The 16,278-nt window shown below is 47.6% G+C and overlaps 5 protein-coding genes across 5 annotated transcripts; 4 read left to right on the plus strand and 1 right to left on the minus strand.

Moving 5' to 3' along the window:
• Positions 1-535: 535 nt before the first annotated feature.
• Positions 536-1,099, plus strand: EDB82DRAFT_576755 (uncharacterized protein; the record flags this gene model as incomplete). Its single annotated transcript, XM_025726925.2, has 1 exon — positions 536-1,099. One exon carries the CDS (start codon positions 536-538, stop codon positions 1,097-1,099), a length of 564 nt encoding a protein of 187 aa, XP_025581443.2.
• Positions 1,100-1,392: 293 nt separating this feature from the next.
• On the minus strand, positions 1,393-2,772 carry EDB82DRAFT_504650 (uncharacterized protein). Its single transcript, XM_025726926.2, has one exon. It carries the CDS (start codon positions 2,556-2,558, stop codon positions 1,767-1,769), a length of 792 nt encoding a protein of 263 aa, XP_025581444.1. The 5' UTR covers positions 2,559-2,772; the 3' UTR covers positions 1,393-1,766.
• A 2,864-nt stretch (positions 2,773-5,636) lies between these two features.
• EDB82DRAFT_477159 (uncharacterized protein) lies at positions 5,637-6,302 on the plus strand (the record flags this gene model as incomplete). Its single annotated transcript, XM_025726927.1, has 1 exon — positions 5,637-6,302. The coding sequence occupies one exon, from the start codon at positions 5,637-5,639 to the stop codon at positions 6,300-6,302; it is 666 nt and encodes a 221-aa protein (XP_025581445.1).
• A 548-nt stretch (positions 6,303-6,850) lies between these two features.
• EDB82DRAFT_526514 (SMAD/FHA domain-containing protein) lies at positions 6,851-7,744 on the plus strand (the record flags this gene model as incomplete). Its single annotated transcript, XM_025726928.1, has 1 exon — positions 6,851-7,744. One exon carries the CDS (start codon positions 6,851-6,853, stop codon positions 7,742-7,744), a length of 894 nt encoding a protein of 297 aa, XP_025581446.1.
• A 2,474-nt stretch (positions 7,745-10,218) lies between these two features.
• Positions 10,219-13,255, plus strand: EDB82DRAFT_546596 (uncharacterized protein; the record flags this gene model as incomplete). Its single annotated transcript, XM_065609467.1, has 4 exons — positions 10,219-11,206; positions 11,255-12,065; positions 12,123-13,038; positions 13,157-13,255. 4 exons carry the CDS (start codon positions 10,219-10,221, stop codon positions 13,253-13,255), a joined length of 2,814 nt encoding a protein of 937 aa, XP_065463856.1.
• Between the last annotated feature and the right edge of the window lie 3,023 nt (positions 13,256-16,278).

Consider the following 16,278-nt stretch of genomic DNA (forward strand, 5'->3'; position numbering starts at 1 on the left):
AGAATAATGAGACACAGAAGACTACAACGACTGGTCATGTTCACAACCATCTTCATAAAGATATGTGCACCAACGTACGGAAAACAGTGGCTACACTTCGTTGATCAGTGTTCGTCTACAGAGCTTTTGTGTTGTCGTAAACCTTCAAGCTTAGCTGCAACAAACACACCAGCTAAACTTTACTCAAGACTCATAAATTACAACTTAGAATCACATACTGAAAGTATGTATCAAATAGCGTTTATTATCCGCGCAGTGACATAGAAGTTCAAGAGTTTAATAACAAAACCTTGTGTCAAATATGGCCAAGAACCCCGGTGCTGATTTCTATATTGCACGACAGTCAACAGCGTTGACATAGGATGAGCGAAGACGGTTTATGACTGCAGCCTTTACCTTTGAAAGTTACTGTCTGACCTTCTTCAATAGATAGCAATTGCTGCGTAAGAGGAATAACGAATTCCGAGAGATGTTTTTTGACGGCCATCGCCATGAAATAAGTCACCAGAACGCCGTTGGGAGATTTTACTGCATTATGTTCTATATTCTGCAGAAATATCGGGAGCTACTATCAAGTGTTGCTGAGCGTCTTAAATCCATCCGCGGCAAGGTCTTACCATCATTGACTGACAGCCTTCGGCGATACTTAGAAAAGAGTTTTTTAAACTTAATGCAGGAAGGTTACGAGGCAAGATTTCTCAACCACCTTCACTACCTGGCTTCCCAGGGCTTAGAAATGCTTGCACGCCTCCAGAAAATGAGCCTTGAAGAGTTAACAGAATTCATTTTAACGACATACCTGGACTCCAGGGAGTTTGACTACCCCGCTGTTTCTATAACGGCAGAAAACCCAGACTTTTCCTTAGGAACACAAGAAGATGATCGACCTTGGCTTCCGTGGGTATACCTTGATGCCATCCTTGAGGATGCGTATGATTGGGAAAAGGATGGGTATGAAGAATGGGAGGATACTTGGAGTCGTGCGATTCCCTTCTGGGATCCAAGTGAGGATGAGTGTCCATATAGTGACCATCCATATAGTTCGTACTTTGTGAGTAGGGATAAGTTCTGGTTCCTATACCGAAAACGGGCAGACTAAGCCCAAGTAATCAATCTAAGTTGCAATTCAAAAGAGGCTATTTATATAAATAATTAATATTCAACTGTCGTATTTCAAGACCTTAGCTCCTAAACTCTTCGACAACCTACTTTGCCACTTTAACCTCTTCTACATTCGTTCGACACGTCTCCTACCGTGCCCATGACTACTTTAGAGTATAAAGATAAATAACCTTAAGAGCATATATTCTAGATAGCATAAAGTAACTTGATAACTCGTCACATATGCCTTGAGCGGTCAATTTTCCGATATGCAAAGGCGCGCGCACACGCTCACTGCCTTGGGCCGGTGAGCTCTCTGCGAAGTTGCTATCGCCAGTGTCGGCTATGATTAAACTCTCGTCATCATAGTTATGGACTCTATATAGAGAAACCAGCTCCTTGGTTTGTCGAGGAGATGGGACATTGTGTGAAAAGTATACTCGACCAATTTTTTAAGAAAAATGTTGATGCTACGGAACTTGGGCTTGAGATAGTGTCAGCATTGGCAAACGAGGCTATGGCAAAGTCTAAGGAGTGTCGGGATAAAGAAGAGTCTGGCCGGGACAAGGGTAGTAATACAGTATTGAGAACGATAAGAGTCCTTTTAAATGTATGCCTGGCTGATCGAGCATGAATTTTCCAAGACAGTAATGGAATAACCGAAACTACCTTCCTTTCCATCTTAACTTTCCAACCCATGCAGCCCATCGTTGAACCTCTTCCTCCTCGAGTAACAAATCAACAGTGTAGTAATCCCGAGCGAGCTCCTCGTGAGTCTTAAAGTTATGCACAAAGCGATGACACGCACCACACAGCCAGGCTACATTCTGTAGATCTTCCTTGCGGTGCCAACTTCGCTTGACGGCCTTTTCGTGCACGAATCTTGGGATGAGATGATGATATGACAGAGGAACCCATGATCGAGCACAAAGCTCGCAGGCATCAGCACGAGTGGAACGTGTAGCGGGAGGTGGCTCGATCAGGGGAGTGATGTACGAGGTTATGATGGGAAGTAGAAATGCCTCGGGAGAGGACGGGAGATGCGATGTAGTGTCTGGGTCGGCAGAGATAAGGTTGTAAGTTGTCAATGTCTCAACAACAGACGGTGGCAGGTTCAACATGGAGAGACTCTCTTTTGTGAGAGGCAGAGAGTACTGTTCCTGTAACGCCTCATCGTCCCTCCAGGTTCGATATTCCAAGGTCTGCAGCTCCTCTGGGAGATTCTCAAATATCTCTGTAGCCAGGTAATCCACAAAATCGGCCAGCTCTTCGGCGTCTCTCTCCGGGTTCGGAGCCGGAGTGGATGTTGCAGTGGCTGGAGCAGCGGCCGAGTTCTTGCGGCGCCGACGGCGTTTGGGCGGGTCCGGGGCCGAGGGAGCAGGTTGGAGAAGGGTAGTAGATAAACAATCCCTGAAGAGGGCATAGTTTTCGGGGGGTTCGTTGGTTGACATTGCCATGTGTATACCTTTTGGCTACTTCTGCTGTGCAATGCGTAGAGTGTTATTTGCTTTGTTACAAACGAGGCAAAAGGTGAAATAGGCTTAATTTAGTGACGTAATTGATTTCACGATTGTTCATGTATTAAGAGAATTGTTTTACAAAATAATTAATTCGAATCTATCGTTTATGTAAAGTTTATTAGAATTCAGAGAATGTTTTCGAATATGAAAGACATGCTTGAGTGTTGAAGCTGAACTCGACGGTGGTTTTTATTTCGACTAGTAAGCCGGCTGAGTCACTCGGTGTAAGTGGTTGGATTTCCTCGATGTGAAACCATCGCGACCATGAATATCCCTTTGAATGCCCTGGCTCCAAAGAAGGGTTTTGAATTAAGGAGATCGGCGATTCTAGACGTCCTTACCGTCTTGCTGTTGTCATTCGTAGCGCCGAGATCAAAACAAGTCCGAGCCGAACCGAGTGACTCTTCGGGCATGAATGCCATCACCGAATGAAACGAACGGTGTAGGATGAGTATATTATTGAAGCGCCAATATGTGCAGGATCATCACAACTTGCTGTGCTAAGTCACACGTGGTCAATATCTATGACTGTGCTGCCATGTCATACATAGCTGACCAAGGAGAAGAACAAGTGAATGATAGAATATGTGAGGCGAACATGACACTGCCATTCACCCCTACTGATCACATTTAACAACACGGCAGATGATTGACGACCCTGCGTTTCGGCGATCGACAAGATCTTCAGACCAGCAATAATGCCCCAAGCAGTTTTACATCTTGTTAGAGAAACTAACAACTAAGCTTGTTATCAACCTTGAAACCCCACGCAAAGGGTCAAAGATTGTTTGATCAAAGTCAAAGCATCATCATAGCAATAAGAGGGAGAGTTCAACGTTTGGATTTTTTACCAAGTTAAAGAAACACACTAGAACAATAGAGGACATGCTACAAGTCCATGCTTGATAGATGGTACTATGTACCAGATGCATACCGCTACTGATGGCACGTTGGTATCTAGGATATCCACAAATTGACAGGGTAAAGAAGTGGATATAGTACTACTTTGTATGAGGCCCCAGATATTACAAAGTCGGCCCGCCAAGTCACGATATTCTAGAAAGGAGCAAAGAAAAATCACGGGATTCATATGTCATACACGATACCAACTCAATGTAACAAGAAGTGCTTGCGCGCTTTTATTTTATTTTAGGAAATCAAGGTTATTTTAGGAGATGTAACAAAACACGTCGCGATATGTCGATCAAAAAGAAGATACAAATGTTTATATTTAGTTGAAACACAATGCGACAAAAGTCAAAGCGTTTCCTCAGTCCGTCCAAACCGTCATTCTGTTGCTGGCATCAACATGAAAAGGCTGAATAATGAGGCTCTGCGGCAGACGTACCATCAAGATTAGGTCAAAAATCAACATCTGATCTACATGCGATCTGGTTCACATAAATCAAAGTAGCACCGAGCAGGGCGAGATTGAATCACCTGTTTTTGTTATTGGCATACCCGGAAAAGGGCCGTACTTGTCAGGAGACTTTGTGGTGAGGGTAATAGGTATATTCAGGGTTTTGTTTGATAGCACAGAGCTTACAGCCAATCAAGAGGTTATGGAGGTGCCGAAGAGCACAGCATGAATGACATAACTCGACATGGACATGGACGGAGCGTTACATCCGATAGATATAGAGTAAAAAAAGATGAGATCGATAGAAACAAGCCTGACACAGAACAACTACAACCGAAGACTACGCCGCAAGCCAAAGACGGTCGCTATTGGTACCTATGGATAGCACACATCTGCTTTGACATACACAAGAGGAAAGGAGAATCCGGGGAGCCACGTAGAGTCGACTCTAGCTTAGTAGGTTAGCTTAGGTTACCAGGCTGATATGGAAACCCTTTATCCGCTCCGCTCCTCTCTCCGCAAAGCAAAGCAAAACAAAGCGTACCGCAGCGGAGAGTGGGGGGGTTTTACCTCCCAAATCTTTGGTGGCTGTCGACAAAAAGAGAGAAAGATGATAAGATGCAAAACAAAGTTGGAAGCGCGTAAGCCGCGGGAACAACGGGAGCTGATCCCATGATGGAGGGATGATGGGCTCCCCTTCCATGCTATTACTTATTATTACTGCAACTACAGGAGTGACTCGGCACAGCAAATAAACGGGAAGATCAAGCCAAGAAAATAAGACAGAAGAAAAAAAGGCCCGAGTGACAGACCAACAACGAGAGGTCTCGAACATGAGATGCAGTCAGAGAGACGGGTCGGCCTGATAGTGATGGATAAATGGAGCTGATATCAACAAAAACAAATGGAAACAAAGGCTGGAACAGACTGAGTATGGAATTTGACTTTGGTTGTACACAATGTCACAACATCTGTGCCATCTCATCTTACATACCTCTAGTACAAAGGTATCTTCATGTGAAAAAACTCGCCTCAACAACTTTCACAGGCCATAAAAAAACTGGGCTTGTTGTTGTGCCCTGACTTGCCCTGTCTCCTGTCTCCAGGCTTTCAAATGGTCCGTGCTACGCCTGTCCTGCCTGTAACATCCACTAGGAGAAACGCGAGGCACGCCATCCATGCCCAAGCTAAAATGGGAATTACCCGATGCGTGGTTCCCTGTGGTTCCCTCTCGTGGGGGCCTGGAGCCCTGTCAATCAACCACCTTGCTATCATGAGTGACTTTATTGGGTAATCGTCTGGAACCAGGGTCTCTCTCACCTCACTTAGACTGACCACAGAATGGATATGCCAAACGGAGCCCACGGAGATGGAGATGGGAGATGGCAGATGGATGCTTTTGAAAGGGGGGGGACACTATACTACACTACACAACACAGTCGGCGCTTCTCTTTCTGTTTTGGATTTAGTTTACTTTATTGGATAGAATGGATCTCGCTATTTTGTTGAAATAGTCTGCCATGTCCTTCCAGAAGCTGAGGTTCTTCATTCTAGCTCATCATCTTTATACAACAACCATACACTATCTACTATTACTACCTACTATCTATATCAATACTACCTACTACCTACCTACTTGGACGACACACATCAAAATGCCTTCAAAGCTACTCTCAAACAAGCCAAACAAGACCATCTACATCGATAGCATCGCCAACCTCTCAGACCCTCTCTCCTCCATGTCATCTACCTTCTCTCTCGTCTCTCTCTTGACCATGGCCTACCACGTCCGAACACCACAACCTGCCAGTCAAGAACGGCTTCTCACACTCCTAAACACAATGTCGCCAGCCCTCAGAACACATGCGGACCCAAGATACTCGCGCGAGGAGGTCCTCAACTCCTTCGTCCACTTCCTCAGCCCCGTCCTCAACGGCATGGCAGGCATGTTAGAGCTCCTCGCAAACGTCGATGCCTTCTCGCGTCCAGAAGACTTCCGTCAGTTCTGGAGCCTCGAGCAAAGCAACCTCATCAGAGACTTTGTAGAGAGTGGGGGACCCTTGCGGGGGATGCAGGGCTACGACGTCCCCTTCCTCGAGACTTTTGTCAAGGACTCGTCGTGCAGGATCGCTCTCGGAAGCAACCAGGGCATGCTTCTGCTAGTCCCTGCCGATGCCGAGGTCGGCGACGATGTGTGGTGGGACGAGGATGAGCAGCGTCTTACTGTCAGAAAGGGTGTTGAAGATCTCAACACAAACGCCGAAGCATACCTCGACAATGGTTCAAGGATAACCGCCATGGCTATCTCTTCTGCCACTTGAAAACGTCTTTTTTCTCATCATGACTTGACGAATTTTCTACTTACGGACACTTTTTCTTTTTGGGAAATGAGATGGGACTCGATTTGATATCCACAGCGGGATTTTTCTCTCTCTTTTTTTTTTCTTTCTCTATTGGGAACTGGATTTGCAGCAGAGGCTACTGCGCTTACTGGAGTACAATGGCGGCGCATGAGCGATGAGAAGATACACCTATCATGGGGACAAAACAAGTAGCATAGAGCAGCTATGGAGTTTATCTATCTAAGGTTTTGATGTGCCAGTTTTATGACAATTAAATTCGTCTCAGCTTTTCTTACATAAATGGCATGTGCAAGCGCATCCCACGTGCTTGAGCCACACTCTGTTCCCTACATCGATTAGTGTATAAGCCACTCACTTCATAGTTCCACCTTTCCAAAGCTGTCGTGCAGATCTAATCTACCTACCTAACCCAACCTAGCTCAGCATCCTAGCTGCGTCATCTTGTTTTACATCTTTTTCTTTTCCTTTTTTTCACGGCGAGCATTGGCACTCACATCTAATACAAAATGGCGTCGGACGAGGAACGTGGGACTCGGCCTAGCCGAAAGCGCTACGATGACGAGGATCACGAACCCAGAGACACCGACCGTCGATCAAAACACTCAGACCGCGATTCCGGACGCCGAGAGCGGAGGCGATCCCGTGACAGACGCGACAGGAGGCGATCCCGGACACCAGAGTCCTCCTCACGACGGAGGTCAAGAAGCCGAGATCGGGATCGCGATAGGAACAGAGAACATAGACGTCGACGGTCACGCGACGACAAAAGTTCACGACGAAGACCACGCGGCGACGATGACGAAGGAAACGATAAACGGGTCGCGAAACGCAGCCCAGTGAGACAGGCTGCTCCTTTACCTTCCCAGGCAGACTCCTTTGCTGTTACCACCGGCGAAGAGCCCGAGAAGCCCAAGGAGAAGCCCAATTTCGGAAGCACGGGTGTCTTGGCCGCAGCATCCAACTCGGTCACACAAGCAGATGGCACGACAGTCACACTCAAGTACTACGAGCCCGCTGAGGCACGTAAGCCTTCGCCGCGCGACGTCTGGAAGCTGTTTATCTTCAAGGGCCAAGACATTGTCGACACGATAGAGCTGAGCGCGAGGAGTTGCTGGCTCGTCGGACGGGAAATGTCGGTTGTCGATTTGCCCGCAGAGCACCCAAGTATCAGCAAGCAGCACGCCGTGATCCAGTTCCGCTATGTTGAGAAGAGGAATGAGTTTGGCGATAAGATCGGCAAGGTCAAGCCGTATCTTATCGATCTTGAGAGTGCCAATGGAACCAAGTTGAATGATGGCAAGATTGCCGACAGTAGATATCTGGAGTTGAGGGACAAGGATATGATTCAATTCGGGCACAGCACTCGAGAATATGTCGTCATGCTTGCACCACGGGATTGAGCATCAATCCAAAATAACCAAAACGATTGGCGGGCCAACCTAGCCAGGCCTACGCAAGCAGAAGCCTTATCATGGGACTGACCACCTGAAGAAGAATCGATGCCAAAAGAGCCTTTTGGAATCGATATTGGCTTTTTCATTACAGACGCCAAGAGTGACTGAATTATGTGACTCAGCTAAGATTTGGATAAGGACTCACAAGGAATTCGGACGAGTCGTAAAGACGAGATCATAAGGCTGGGATCATTCATCATGAACCATCATGAACACAGGCACAAACCTCGTTGGGGCCCAATTAAGCTTCAAACCTTGGATTTCGGAGACAAGTTCCACCTTAAACTTCTACACGGCTCCTCGGGGCAACACATGCTCCAGGAAAACAACATTCGGCTCGCCTAACGAGCAGCCGCATTACTAGCTTCACGCTGGGTATGATATGTCAGTATTAGAACAAGGGAGAAAACAATGGAGGATTTTAGTTATCTGTACATTTACGCCACATCTTTAGGCAAGGACATTTAGTATTTGGACTTTGATTGCATAGCGGCAATACAGAATCTTTGAAGTTTTGATGGCGAGTTGCTTCATACACCTCTGGCAGTGAATTACATATTAACATCATACAGGCTGAAGAAAGCTCTGTTGCCTCACGGTCAAGGTCACGCGTACTTTGAGATACCTATTTCAAGACTCATTTCCAAGAACTTACTTGAAACTTACAATCACAACTTGACTAAACCTTCACGGTTGGATTATAGAGTTCAAACTCCCCTTATCAAGCATTCACGCACTTGCGTTCGTCGATATCAAATTACGAAGGAGCAAAAAGTAAAAACATACAACAGCGGGGATTCGCTGGTCGTCACCGACCCAACTACTAATCCGCCCCTTACCAGCTTATCTATGGGAGAGCGGACGGGGAGTCTTCCATAGTCAAGCTGGTCTTGGCTCCAAAATTTGGATAATTCGCCGATGTTCATCCGGGTCCGTGATCGACACAGCTCCGGAAACCGGCCACGATGTTCTTACAGTATCTGCTGCCGTTATGTCCTTATCACCGTTATTGACCGTAACATCATCCATCAGAAACGGTTCTAGTTGCAATAACGGTGATCGATCCACCTAGGCTTTACATTCACGCCCCCTCCTTTCACGCAGCCCTGGTTTCAGCTCACCCACTAGGTCACGCTACCGTTAGTGCCAAGCTCCTAATTCTGATCGTGGATGAAATGTTTATATCTAAGAAGAATTAAACATAAACCCTAAATTCTGAAAATTAAGATATTGTTGTCTAGTGATATCATGTAACCATTTATAACGGTCTATATTTTTCTCGAAATTAAATCTCATGCTCTTAATTCTTGTGCTAGTATGTAGGTGGGTGTTTCGCTACCCAACTTCATCTCTCGCCTCACTTTATTGATTGGCTTAGATGATCACATGGGTGCCGCTTCTCCATCTGGGATTGAGCCAGCCTACCTTAAACCCGCAGCTCGCACACGAGATAAATTCCCATTGAACGCCTATCACAATCGACGCGCCCAGATTTTGGAGTTATCCCAGGTCAAAAATCATTATCAATATATATACTATATAGAAGACGTTGATTCTACGTAGATAATTTTGACATTAATGTTAACGGTAAAAATAACTCATCCTTATGCCTAGGCTGGTGGATGAATGCGGCACTATAAATCCCTAGTAAAGGCAAAGTCCTGCAGAATTTGCTTTTGTTGCCTGAAGCGAGCACCAAAACTTGTCGTGCGGCTTGGCGATAAGCCATAAAAATTTGAATCACCATCGTTCTGCCGCATGCCTAACATTATGACGTAGACGGTACCACCCGCTGGCTTGAACCGGGCGACCATTCAATCGCGACGTCGTCCCATTAGCTGACAATGGGTTTTCTTTTTTGTCTGCCATCCTTCAGAACAATATGCATTTTTTCCACCCTGCGCTTACCGAGATGAACGCCAGAATGATTGTTCCCATACAACATTCATAATTATTGTCGCGCAATCTCGATACACAATCGGACATCCCAGAATTCCAGACAGTCGCAAGATTGGAGAGCCACGAACAATGGGGCGACAACCAAGAAAGACTGGAGGCATCAAATTCCGTACGTGTTTGCCTGGTCGTTCGCCGGATTTGCTTCTATTGGGAGACCGGGTGTCCAGCTGATGTATGGCCGCCTTTCGTCCGTCGCCATTCGCTCTGCATTTGAGAGGCAGTTGCTTTGACATGGATTTCCTCGCCAATCATGTAGCTAAAACGCCCAGTCTGCTGCAGGTTACTGCATCGAAGCGCCGTGAGGCTGACTGACGGGATTCTCATGCATCCTCAGAGCCTGACACATGCCCGCCGCCACTGAGAACATGCAGGCCTTACTTTATTCCCCCTCAAGCGCGCCTTTGTTGCGATTGTCCATACAACATCACGTCTTCCTCCCCGCTCGACACCGATCGCTGACTATGTCGGATCCCCAGAAGTACACAGTCGGCTGGATTTGTGCCGTCACCACCGAATTTGTCGCCGCGCGAGCCTTCTTTAACGAAAAACACGACCAACTCGAAACAATCGCCGATAATGACAACAATACTTATGCTCTGGGGAAAATCGGGAAGCACAACGTTGTCATGGCCGTCTTGCCTAAGTCCGAGTATGGCACGACCTCCGCCGCCACTGTGGCAAGGGACATGTTGCGCAGCTTTCCAAATATTCGTTTCGGATTGATGGTTGGCATCGGCGGTGGTGTCCCAAGCGCAAAGCACGATATACGCCTTGGCGATATTGTAGTGAGTGCCCGCGGCAATGGAAAAGGCGGCGTGTTTCAATATGACTATGGCAAAGCAATTCAGGAGCATGCGTTCGTGACGACAGGATCCTTAAACCAGCCGCCACAGTTGCTTCTGACAGCATTGAGCGGACTCGAGGCTGAATACGAGTTGGAAGGGCACCAGCTCAGCGCCCACATTGATAGGGCATTGGAACAATGGCCCCGCCTACGACAGAAGTATTCTCGGCCACCCCCAGCCAGCGATAGACTCTACCGATCCGACGTTGTCCATCCGGACTCGTCAGACGAATGCGGTGACGTGTGCAGCGACGATCCCGTTTGTCTGGTGGATCGAAAAGAACGGAGCGAGCAGGAGGATAACCCTGCTATCCATTATGGGTTGGTCGCCAGCGCAAATCAGTTGATGAAGGATGCACTTGCTCGGGACAAGCTGGCGGCTAGTATGGATGTCCTGTGTTTCGAGATGGAGGCGGCCGGCTTGATGAACCATTTTCCGTGTTTAGTGATCCGCGGAATATGCGACTACTCCGACTCGCACAAGAACAAGGAGTGGCAGGGCTTTGCGGCAATGATGGCGGCGGCGTACGCGAAGGATCTCCTACACCAGATCCCTCCCAGCAAGGTCGAGGCTGAGAAGCGTATTAGCAAAATCCTCAGTTCTAGTTAGTATCATAACGCCAGCTCACGCTCTCTCTTCTGACTTGGAACAGTCGAATCCGCGGGAAATGAGACCAAACATGCGGTGATGAGCATGGCATCTGACCACCACTTCGCCAAAATCGAGCGATGGCTGTCCCCCCCAGATTATTCAACTAATGCCAACTTGGCAAGAAAACGCCGTCATCCTGGCACTGGGTCCTGGCTTCTAAAGAGTCCCGCCTTCCAGGAATGGAAACTTGGAGCACGTCAACACCTGTGGCTCTACGGTCTGGCAGGATGTGGCAAGACCGTTCTAAGTACGACGATTCTGGATCATCTTCTGCAAATAGACACCTGCACCACGCTTGCCTTCTTCTTCGACTTTAGCGATACCAGGAAACAGAAACTGGAGGATCTCCTACGCTCGCTGGCAGTTCAGCTTTATTATACCGGGAACGAAGCCGCAAGAAGACTTGATAGTCTTTTCACTTCCCACAATGATGGAGGAAGGCAGCCCGATACAACTGCCTTGTCAGCCTATGTCGACACAATGGTACAAATCACCGAAAAGGTTGTTATCGTCCTCGATGCTTTGGACGAGTGTACGACAAAAGGAGAACTTCTGGGTTGGATAAATAGTATGGCGTCCAGTAACGCCCAGCTTATTGTGACCGGCCGTCCAGAAGCGGACTTCCAACGCGAGATCCCTGACTCGTTTGATGAGTTTAACTGTATCCTACTCGACAAGATGGCCGTCAACGCCGACATCCACTCCTACGTTACAGCAACGCTTGAAAATAAGCCCGATTTCGTCAAGAAGGAGTTATCTCTGGGTATCCTACTGGAAATTCGTGACAAAATTGGAGATGGAGCCGACGGGATGTAAGTACTGGTGCAGGTTATTCATGCATTGAAATAATTTTCTGACATTTGTCGAAGGTTCAGATGGGCTGCTTGTCAATTAGAGAGCCTCGCTAGATGCCTGAGCCCTGCAGCCATCAAGACGACTCTAGAATCTCTCCCCCGTGATCTAAATGAGACATATTACCGCATGCTCCAGGACATACCGTCGGAATATAAGAGCGGCGCGATTCGGCTTCTGCAGTTTCTCGTCTACACCAAGAGGCCTCTGACGCTAGCAGAGGCCATCGAAGTGATAGCTACGGAAATAGATCGAGAGCCTCTGGGCTTCGATGTTAACGGCAGACTATGTCAAGAAGCTGACGTTCTACGATACTGCCCCAGCTTGGTGATAATCGCCAAAGTCACAGACTACGCTGGGACCGTAGAGGAACTTCATCTGGCCCATTTCTCTGTCAAAGAGTATCTTCTTGAGCAAGCCCAATTCAGCCTCGAAAACGCCAGCATTGCCATCTCTAAAACTTGCTTGACGTACCTTAACGATGCCAGGAGCAGTCACAGCACGATCAGACGTGATTTTCCAATGGCACGGTATGCAGCAGAGTCCTGGATGGGCTACGCCGTTTCGGCCGGGACTTCTGAAGACATCGTTCGAACCACGGTTAGCTTTTTACGAGACGAGACAACATTTCAACGGTGGTGTCGATTGTATCAGGCCGACCGCTGGTGGATCGATGAACCAGGACCTGCTAGGGCATCCAAATTGTATTATGCTTGCCTGGGTGGACTTATAAAGGCTGTGGGGAATCTGATTACAGAGGGAGCGAATGTCAATGCGAAAGGCGGCAACTACGGCAATGCCCTGCAGGCTGCCTCATATGAAGGTCACCGAGAGGTTATACAACTACTGCTAGACAAGGGGGCGGATGTCAACGCACAGGGCGGCAAGTACGGCAATGCTCTGCAGGCTGCCTCATCTAAGGGCAAGCTAGAGGTTATGCAACTACTGCTAGACAAGGGAGCGGATGTCAACGCGCAAGGAGGCGAGTACAGCAATGCTTTCTATGCTGCCTCATATGAAGGCAGACTGGAGGTTATGCAACTACTGCTAGATAAGGGAGCGGATATCAATGCACAGGGAGGCGAGTACGGCAACGCTCTACAGGCTGCCTCGTCTAAGGGCAAACTGGAAGTTGTGCAACTACTGCTAGACAAGGGAGCGGAGGTCAACGTGCAGGGCGGCTTATACGGCAATGCTCTACAGGCTGCCTCACATCACGACTATCGAGATATTATGCAACTATTATTAGACAAAGGAGCAGATATCAACGCGCAGGGCGGCTTATACGGCAATGCTCTACAGGCTGCCTCACATCACGACCATCGAGATATTATGCAACTATTATTAGACAAAGGAGCAGATATCAACGCGCAGGGCGGTTTATACAGCAATGCTCTGCAGGCTGCCTCATCTAAGGGCAAACTGGAAGTTGTGCAACTACTGCTAGACAAGGGAGCGGATGTCAACGCGCAGGGCGGCGAGTATGGCAATGCTCTACAGGCTGCCTCACATCACAACCACCGAGATATTGTGCAACTGCTATTAGACAAAGGGGCCGATATCAACGCGCAGGGAGGCGAGTACGGCAATGCTCTATATGCTGCCTTAGTTGAGGGCAACCTAGAGGTTATGCAACTACTGCTAGATAAGGGAGCGGATGTCAACGCACAGGGCGGCGAGTATGGCAATGCTCTACAGGCCGCCTCTTTCCTCAGCGACCTAGAGGTCGTGCAATTACTGCTGGATAATGGAGCGGATGTCAACGCGCAGGGCAGCAAGTACGGCAATGCTCTACAGGCTGCCTCATATTTCAGCAACCTAGAGGTTATACAACTACTGCTAGATAAGGAAGCGGATGTCAACGCGCAGGGCGGCAAGTACGGCAATGCTCTACAGGCTGCCTCATATTTCAGCAACCTAGAGGTTATACAACTACTGCTAGACAAGGGAGCCGATGTCAACGCACAGGGCGGCGAGTATGGCAATGCTCTACAGGCTGCCATAATTCACCACCATCAGGAGGTCATGGAACTGCTATTAGACGAGAGAGCCGATATCAATGCGCAGGGAGGCGAGTATGGCAATGCTCTATATACTGCCTTAGTTGAGGGCAACCTAGAGGCCATGCAACTACTACTAGATAAGGAAGCGGATGTCAACGCACAGGGCAGCAAGTACGGCAATGCTCTACAGGTCGCCTCTTTCCTCAGCAACCTAGATGTCGTGCAATTGCTACTAGATAAAGGAGTGGATGTCAACGCACAGGGCAGCAAGTACGGCAATGCTCTACAGGCCGCCTCTTTCCTCAGCAACCTAGAGGTTGTGCAACTACTGCTAGACAAGGGAGCGGAGGTCAACGCGCAGGGCGGCTTATACGGCAATGCTCTACAGGCTGCCTCATTTTGCGGCAACCTAGAGATTGTACAACTACTGCTAGATAAGGGAGCCGATGTCGACGCGCAGACTTTGCAGGCTGCCTTATATGGCGGGAACCCCGAGATCGTGCAATTACTTAATCTGAACGGCGCCAAGATGGTATCCAGGAAGCGATCTAGCTCGAAAAACGTCAGGGAACGAACGAAGTTACCTCGGCTTTAGACTCTACCGGCTTCGGTTGCACCTACGACCAAACCTCCAGCCTTTATGCTGTCGAAGCCATGGCCCCTACCTGTCATTCGTACCCAAGTAATTGCGTTGATGTTGTTATTCCTATCTTTATTCTACTCCAGTCGAATACAGACGCACGGGTAATTCCTTAGGAGGATTATGTTTGATGCATTGACGCATTGAGACGGCGTCGTGACAAGTTCGCAAAGCAGGCGGGAGAAGAACATTAGTCAGAATGGGATAGTGATAGACTCAGCACATATGTTAGGATTTACCTACAAGAGAGTTGAGAGAGAAAGAACACTAATGTACTTTCGTTGTTGGGCATAAACAGGAATTGCTGCGTTTTCAGACGATCCATGAGGACATGAATAAGTACAACGTCTCTCGACTGAAGAAGAAGCATGGTTTGACTTTGAAGAGTGTTTATTGGTTCCATTGATGGATTGAAGATGGCTAAAGAACATTAACTGCTTCAACTGCTTTCTAGGCAGACATCTCGAAAAAGATTTCAAGAGAGGAAGCTGTCCACGACAAGGCGGCGCAGAATGACCGACGAGTGTAAAACTTAGAAGGGTGATCACTTTGGGCTGAAGAACGTCGTGATGCAATACCTCTCAAATCTAAGCAAAGTGTTAAAAAGGAAAGCACAATACTTGCTTAGTATATATGTAGACTTAAGCTGCTTCTGCATAAGATTCTGCAGCATAACTTCTTAATGTTACGCAGATCCCCTAAATTTGTTTCAGGTGTCTAATGACGATACATGTTCACAAAGAAGGAAATTTGGGTATACATCTATTAGGAGGGGATTTCTATCCCACCCAAGTCTTCAAAGACGAAGCACCATTGGAAGAACTAGGAATGATGACCAACCAACACCTCATGTCTAAGAATCTTTCCTAAGTTGAATATAGCTCAGGTCTAAATCTTATTGACACATCTGCCATTACTCACCATGGCCTGACCCCTGCCGATGGCGTTTCGCAGTACGGTATGCTTATCAGCGGGCAGAACTGCGAAGAGACTGGACAGAATGGGATCCCGAGTTCTCTGGTAGGTATGGTCGTATGTACTAGCATTGAAGTTATCATAACTATTGTATGACGGCTGCTGAGTAGTTCCTACTGTTCAGACTTCTGAGACTAACTACGCAAAACCATTGTTGCCAAGAGATCAAGCCTACTACTTCACGAGAATGGAAATGTTTTTCTATCAAAGTCTAGCATGATCGTGAAAATTGATCAAAGCATATGTCACGCGCTTCAAATGGATGGCGTTGAAGATTCAGGTGTAAAATGAGGCCCTTGCCATTATATTACACGTTATTCAGGAACGAATCCTATCGTGTTATGCAATATCCAATGTCGAATCCCGGGCTCTATGACGAAAGAAGACGCGTTGGCTGTCTTGAACCGGCGAGAACTCAGCCACTACTTGGCGAGAAGGAAAGAGAATCTAGGTCAGGATGCTAGGGTCACAAAGACGGCGTGTTCTTTCCTCTTTAAAATTGCTACGATACACATCTGTATTGATTCTTATCCATTTGCAGATTCTTTGCGGTTG

Source organism: Fusarium venenatum (genome assembly GCF_020744135.1).
Source record: "Fusarium venenatum strain MPI-CAGE-CH-0201 chromosome Unknown EDB82scaffold_3, whole genome shotgun sequence".
Lineage (NCBI taxonomy): Eukaryota > Fungi > Ascomycota > Sordariomycetes > Hypocreales > Nectriaceae > Fusarium > Fusarium venenatum.

Bases quoted from the DNA above. Each gene is read 5' to 3' on its own strand.
- EDB82DRAFT_504650 (XM_025726926.2), bottom strand. From the start codon at position 2,558: ATGGCAATGTCAACCAACGAACCCCCCGAAAACTATGCCCTCTTCAGG.